This window comes from Thermobia domestica, chromosome 8 (assembly GCF_964235325.1).
Source record: "Thermobia domestica chromosome 8, izTheDome1.hap1.1, whole genome shotgun sequence".
NCBI classification, from domain to species: domain Eukaryota; kingdom Metazoa; phylum Arthropoda; class Insecta; order Zygentoma; family Lepismatidae; genus Thermobia; species Thermobia domestica.
In genome coordinates, this window is record NC_137461.1 from 24,005,388 (window position 1) to 24,013,616 (window position 8,229).

General features: G+C 35.1%; 1 protein-coding gene across 2 annotated transcripts in view; it reads right to left on the reverse strand.

Moving 5' to 3' along the window:
* Lnk (SH2B adapter-like protein Lnk) overlaps positions 1-2,200 on the reverse strand; it is a 41,139-nt gene extending 38,939 nt beyond the window's left edge. For both annotated transcript variants that reach the window (XM_081768271.1, XM_081768273.1), the window contains exon 1: positions 1,363-2,200. In XM_081768271.1, the coding sequence (XP_081624397.1) occupies positions 1,363-2,028 (666 nt within the window). In that variant the 5' untranslated portion in view covers positions 2,029-2,200. The remainder of the gene's footprint in view (positions 1-1,362) is intronic.
* Positions 2,201-8,229: the final 6,029 nt, after the last annotated feature.

An 8,229-nucleotide genomic window follows, 5' to 3' on the forward strand; every position in this document is an offset into this window, starting at 1 on the left:
CACACCCGCTTTGTCCTGCTATGATTCGGTTAGATAGCATTCGAGCTTCTCGGTGGCCACTTAGCACAGTCTGGTTCGTGTTTTTGCACTATAGTTCTTATGGCAAACATCCGGTCGCCGTATCTATATTCAAGTAGTTATTTTCTATTCCAAATTGAAAACGTTTACACGCCTGTTTCGAAGGTAGCTGACTTCTAAAACTCTACCTAACTTAATCTACTAAGCAAATGTAGTACATCTTTGGGTGCAGGTTGACTTTTAGCGCACCTCTCGAAATAATTGTTGAAAAATTATAATTCTTTCACTAATTTCCTTCCTTCTGTATCCTAAAACATTTGCGCTGAGCGACATGAACATATTTAATTTGACATAGGTAAAATTTGAGGGAGCCACAAAAAGTCATTATTGAAAAATTACAACTCCGGTCCATTTTTCAATTTGAACACAAGTACGGTTTTCGGATGTATAGCATAAAAAATTAGTGCTAGGTGTCCACTAAAAAGCACGAATGCCATGTAACAGTCAGGGCACCTCGAAGCCACTGGCCCCGTGCGGCAGCGCTTCCGAAGGGATCAGGCTCGTTAGAGATGGTGGGTATACGCGTAAACAAGTATAGTAAAAGGTAGTGTGTTTTGGCAAAGATTCTAATTTCAGTAGCACTCGTCATGATTTCATACTAGTATAGCTCCACATGTAAACATATAATTTAGCCTCTGCACATTACTGATATACACTGCCGATGGAAAATAACATCTAATAGTCATCTTTTATGTACACTGACTTATTTTAACCCCTAAAGCACTTGTAATGATTTTACACTAGTTACCATAACTTGTAAACCTAAAATACAGCTGTATTACTTCGAATAAAATTGTCGCTTGAGAAAATGTGTTTCTTGTAAATATGTCTTTTTATACAGAGTGTTTAATTTTACCTGTAAATTTTCCAAAATGTGGTGCGCCAAAATAACACCGCATCCATTTTTGCATTTTTTCTTTTCGCTTTAAATGTGATCTGGCAATACAGCACAAATTCTTTCTTCTTGAGCCAAGTGTGCCTTTACATTTACGAATACCGAAACACATTTAAGTATTTATTTTAAGCTTGACGTAATGCACTGGATGCGTTTATGAAATTTAACCTTAAGAAAAAAAAAGCTCAAAACTATCACATCAGTACATTGTACTAGTTTGTAGAGTATTTTGTGCAGATTGAGAATACCTCAGCATAAAAGTCATAGCATTATCTTAATTTTTAACTGTAAAATTTCCGTAAAAGAGTTATTTTCAGTTGTAAAACAAAATATAGTTAAGTTTAAAAAGAATGATGTCTTCTAACCGTTACCTTAATTTGTTTATTTACCTTTGGAGGTGAATAAAACTCCAACATGTATCCGCCCACTGTCTTAACTAGTGCTAAACGACACTTCTCCCACTTCTGCGTTCCATCGAGATTTTCACCCATTAAATAATTCACAATACCTTCTTTCCTACATTCTACTACAATTTTGGCCAACTTTGTCTTTGCATGTTTGTCATGCTTTGAGTGTCTATCGTGATGATGCGACGAAAGTTCCACTTCATCAGAATGTTGTTTATGAAAGAAACCTTTACCCTTCTTAAGTCCCTTGAATGAAAGTCTTCGAAAAAAAGGTTTGTGATGTATTTTGGGAGAAGGAGAATCTCTTTCATGCTCAGAATAATCACTAAATTCTTCGTGGCTATTAGCTCGATGTGCATTCGTGGTAGCACCTCCTGCTGCTGATGAGTTACCATTCACAACTTTATCCTTCTTATGATTCGTAATATTCTTTCTCGCTAACTCAGCCTCAAAGTGCTCGACAAAACAGTCCATAAATTTTCGAAGGAAATCACGATGGGAAACTGTTGCTCTAGCATTTTCAGGCAAATTGACACTCACGTACGAACAGAACGCCCTTGCAAAATCAACTGCAGCTGCTTTAGCATGTCTGTCACAAAATTCTATCCAATTTAAACGTTCTTCACCTTCTGCCGCTACACTTGCCATGCTTAACAACTATTAAGAGTGCCTCTAGTTCACCTTAAATTCATTTTCAGGCTCACATTTTCGTCTTGTACTCACAAATTATGTCACACACCACACATTTCCAGGATCAAAACAATCCCATTATCTTTTGTCCGCCATATTGATATACTGGACTACGTTAAATAAAACTGATTCTTTGTTTACATTTACGTAGGAACGTGTGACAAAGAATTAAATTTAGCTCAAAATTTGTATAATAAAATTAAAGCTCGAAATGTTTTCTGTTACATGTTGTAATTTTCATTTGATTTGATTTAGATATATATATGAATACCAAAACGGAAATGATGTAACTCAGTGTGCAGACTTCACAATATTCAAATCAATTGTGCAAAATATGACTCACAGGCCTCTTTCCCTATCAACATTCTCAAGATTTGTGGAGCTCAACGCCATGCGAAACATAAAAATAGTAAATGAATAAAAGTTGTTTTTTTTTTTTTAACGTCCTTCGAAATTACAAATTAGGACCTCGTGGCATATACGTTTCAGCTCTGGATGGGATAAAGAAAAACAACGTGCAAATGAGTTGCCACAGACTGAATTCTATGGTACAATCCCGGAATTCGTGGCATGGTTTTCATCAAAGATAACTAATTTTGTATTTTGCTGACCACTTATTAGGTATTATATAAAACACCCAGTTACATAACTAGGGTTGCCAAATATCCGGTTTTTCACCGGCCTGGCCGGAAATATTGCTGTTATTTTGATTAAAGCCGGTGACCGGTACGCACTTCTTACCAGCCCCTTTATGACCAGTTTTTTTTTTTTTTTTTTTTTCAAATTTGTATCTAGTTCGATTTAGAGATTTAAAAAGTTAACTTTCATTCCGAAAATCCAAAACTGTCACCTTTCACCATCTATCAATGATTAATATATTTTGTTCATCTTAAAAAGGTAATTTTAAAGAGATGACAGGGACTGTATCAGGGAAAATTTGAAATTTACTTCTAAAGAATCTTATACATTTATTGAGAGTAAAAAAGGACTTCATAAAGCAATTTCCTGTAGTTGAAGTTTAAAGAATGAATTTCATTTTCCAAATCCAAAATTGTCACGTAAAGATTAATATATTTTTGTTCATCTATTTTGAAGACTTTAAAGAAGTGGCAAGTTACTGATAAATACAATAAAATGACCAATACCAACATCAATTTCTCATTTTTAGCACAATGTATCTATTAAGCTTATTAGTGAATGTACTCAGAAAATGCAGAATATAGGTGCTAATGCACTTTTGTTCACGATAGTACATTTCCTTCCCATAGATTGGTCCGAACAGAGATACTTCACACTTAAACCTATATTATAAGGAATTTTGAGGGAGTGCCGGTTTTTTATTCTCCAGAGTTGGCAACCCTATACATAACAGAAGTGGAAATCATAAAGAGAATATTAGAGAATTAAATTATTGACATTGCTTACGTCCGGAAATAATTGAGCACTTGAATTCCAAGGAAGGGCTACGGCCCCCTCTTTCTCCTTTTGCGAAGTCTATGATAACCATCATTACCATGATATTACTAAAAGATTTTAATACCTCTTCCAATGAAAATGAACTGTATTACAAATGCGTATAGCATATTAGTAATAAGTATTAAATAAGGGTAAAAGTGGTTAAAGTGTGATTAGAGAATATCAGGGAAGTACCATACAGTATTATAGTAGGTTATAGGAATTTATTTTAGCTTTATATTTATATATAGTTCGATATATTTTCAGCAGGTTTTGCCAATTTGAGTAAACTTTTTGTATGAAAGTTTCCTTCCAGAAAATTTTGTGTAATCGGACAAAATCAAAATGTGAGGGGCTGTAAGACGACACTGTTTTGGTATATTGGCAATAGCATTTTAAATTTTCCAAGCTCTGGAGATAAGGTTGTCCAACACTGGGGATATAAAGTATGTCTGCAAGAAAATGAAATGAAGGGTAAGAGGAAAAAACAAGAAATGTCACAAAACTGCATTTTCGAGAAAACGGCGTTTTAATATTGAAAACTGCGTACACAGAATAGGGTTATGAAATCTTTTGCCACTTTTTACATGAACATTTCTACATCTACGCATGCATACCATAGACAGTCAAATAGTACCAAGAGTCACCAACAGATAGGACAAAGCACCCGAAAAAGCACATACATGGACATTCCTTGTTTTTTCCCCGTTTAATGTAATCATTCAGTTTAACGTCCAACGTATATACCTTTCGTTAATATATTCGTTTCAATGAAAAATTCAAGCGTTTCTGCGTCAGCATGCCTCTTTAAAATGTAACGTTAATTCTTATATGTTATTCAGACCAATAAATAAATAAATAATAAAACGGTTTCGAGTATTGAAGGTTTCTTCAGGGAGGATATCGTGAGAGGAACCCTAGAAAAAAATCTCAAATTTATATGGTATAAAAATATTTTTTGAGTCAGTTTTAAGTTTTATTTATTTATTTATTTATTTTAAAGTGAATACCTATTTTTCGAGCTCGGCCTTGATAACTTCACATAAAATGCTTAATTTGCTCTTAAAATAGATACATTGCGAAGACTACTTATGTACACGTCTTAAAATATCAAAATATAATATTCAGTGTATCGAGAAATGCTGTTGCATTCTAAACATTCAATATTAGCTGCGATAAATACGTCCAGATTTCCAGGGTAGGCCACTGCATGATATAATTGGGGAAAACTAAGCATTGTTTAGATCTGTCATAATTTAGATTTGGGATAATCGCAAGTCTTGAGTGTGGCAACGCCATGCATAAGTACACAATTCAACACAATAACTCAGTGTTACCTGAGTTGTGTTAACTTTTGATACATGCCTGGTACTACTTTAACACCATTGAACTTTTGAGTCAAAACTGTTAAAATGGTAGTCATTGGATCAACAATCTGACATAATCAGATTGAGGAATCATTTTAGTAACACACTATTAGTATTGTTTTAAATACAGTTACCAAAAACAACAACTTTCACAAAAAAAAACTCATTAAACGGACAAGACTTTAATGAGAGAATAAAGTGTTTCATAAATTATTTACAAGTGCTTATAAAAAAATTAAATATATGCCTAGTCGGAAGACGAAGAGTAACATAGTGAACGTGTGGAAAACAGATAGCGGCACTTCTACTCATGTAAATGTCAGAAAATTTATAAGTTCACAAAAATACATCGTGAAAGATTATAGAAAATGTACGTTGTTTTCTCCACTTTGTATGAATGTCAAATATGCCGCGTAAAGCTTTGCTTATGGCAAAAAATACAAACTAGTACAGATTCACAATGTCACTTACTAGATATTTATATTCTTGGAAGATAACGTGCAAGCTTAACATAACAAGAAAATACAGTATCGATGTATTCATCTGATACAGAAGATTATGAGGTAGTGGTGATATCTTTGCTAAGTTCATTGGTCGTAGTCAGGGCCATGCCGTGGGGGGGGGGCGAGCGGGGAGACGGCCCCGGGCGCCGAAGTAAGGGGGCGAAAAATTCGGAAGAAAAAGGAAAAAAGATAGGAAAAATTGCTTGGAATATATATATGGGGGCTCCGTCGTATACTCTCGTCCCGGGCGCTGATTTTCCATGGCACGGGCCTGGTCGTACTAAATGAGAGGTTTAGCTTATCACCGAGAAATAATATAGTTATTATATTTTCTAATATTAGTGTCTGTATGACTTATATGACTTATGTACACAGTTGAAGCTAAAGAGTAACTAAATATACACCTCCCCCACACCCACCTCCCCCATATATATATATATATATATATATATATATAGGGAATATTCTAAAAATAGTGCCCACAAACAACAGAGCGGTATTCTATGAGTGAAAATAAAGGGAAAATAATATATAATGATATACTTCCGAGTCCTTCTTTAGCCGCTGTGACGAATCAAAAATTTCACTATGTGATAACGTAGATTTAACTTCGAATCATTAGCTTTACTATATGAATCCATCAAGCAGCTACATCGACTCTTACGCTAATAGGTGGGGCTAATATCAATAAACTTCAACTGGCATTTAGGAATAATCGGTGTAACTATTTGATGGATGCAATTCGCCTCTGCAGAAAGGTATACAATTATACATTTTTAGCTTGTAGAATAGTTCAATGTAGTGTTTGAGCGCCATTTTTTAAACACCATATATATATATATATATATATATATATATATATATATATATATATATATATATATATAAAGATCACCATCATATGTTTTCAATTTTCCGCGTTGCTTCGTTCAATCACCTAGTTCTCCAGACTTATCGTGGTATTATTTTCACACTTCACAACACCGTCTGTGTTAAATCGGTAACACCAGGGCTGTGCTAACTTCAATACTTTGGTGTTGAAGTAACACGCTAAAGTATAATCATGCTCCTGTAGAACCATTGGTCTCTGTTAAAACTCAGTTGTTTAGCATAATCACTTTAGACTGTGAAGTTCTGTTGTTTATTCCGCTATCCCTTCAATCCACTAATTCTTTCATCATCATTCACTTGCATTTATCTTTCTCTTGCTTTAACCTATGTGAAGTTGAATTATAGATGTTCATGTCTTAAAAAAAAGAAAAGAAGAAGAAGAAGAAGAAGAAGAAGAAGAAGAAGAAGAAGGGATTTTGTAGAATAATAAAGGATTAAAAGTGTCGAATCCATAGTTTTCGGAGTCACTGACAAGGCAAGGTACCCAGGCGTAACACACCGTTTGTGATAAGATTGCACAGACATAAAGAACACTGAAAAAGAAGCGACACGTAGGGATGCGCACGAGACGAGTCGAGACAGGAGTTTTCTGACAAAATTCGAGTCGAGACACGGCCTTTCCAATACAGAAATATACATTTTTCGAGTCGATACATCACTTTTATAGCACAGTTTCGAAACGAGACAGTCACAAATCTTGTCTCGTGTGCATCCCTAGACACGTATATATATATATATATATATATATATATATATATATATATATATATATATATATATATATATATATATATATATATATATATATATATATATATATCGACCAACAAGCGCATTAAAGGGTCGAAAAGGGGTATAAAAATGGGGTCAAAATGAGATTATGTGGAATATAACGAGAACCAGAAGAGATATCGGAAATGGTTTAAATGTACGAAATACTACCCATAGCCGACCCAATTCAATGAGGTAGAACGCACCCATGGGAAGAGAGCAGAACATCCGGAAATGGACCAATCACGTGTACAACATTGTCCCAATGTGTTGCGGAAATGGGCGAAAAGGGTGATAAGGAGCAGGAAGAAAGAAGAAACGAAAACAAAAAATACGTGTTTTTGCTTTGGGTGCATACATCACCCAAATGCGAAAAAAAACGCAGATTTATCTCAATGCACGAAGATGGGATAACACGCAGGAAGGATGCAAACGCCGTTCGTATAGGCACCCAGCGAGACAGTACTGCGCAGTGGGTTGCATATATCGGGTAATGGGAACAAAAATTCATAGCACAGTAGAATGTAATAGCAAGTGGTCCACATACGTAAGATAAACAGCAATATTAATATCAGTACCAGGAGTATCAACATTATACCACTACGAAAATACCCGTACAACATAACAGTGATAGTAACAATTTTGTTTTTGTGTTACTACTGCCTACACACATTTTCGTATCCAACATCCATCTTATCGTTGTTCTCATTACGCGATATATGCAACTCACCGCACAGAGCTGTCTTGCTGGCTGTCTATATGAACGGCGTTTGCTTCTTCCTGCGTCTCCTTCCTGCATCTTCGGGCATTGAGATAAATCTGCGTCTCTTTCGCATACGGGCAACATATGCACCCAAAGCAAAAACACGTATTTTCTGTTTTCGTTTATTCTTTCTTCCTGCTCCTTATCACCCTTTTCGCTCATTTCCGTAACACATTGTGACAATGTTGTACACGTGATTGGTCCATTTTCGGATATTCTGCTCTCTTCTCATGGGTGCGTTCGACCTCACTGAATTGCGTCGACTATGTGTAGTATTTCGTACATTTAAACTTTTCCGATATCTCTTCTCGTTCTCATTATATTCCACATAATCTCATTTTGACCCCATTTTTATACCCCTATTTGACCCTTTCAATACGCTTGTTGGTCGATATATAAAAAAAATATG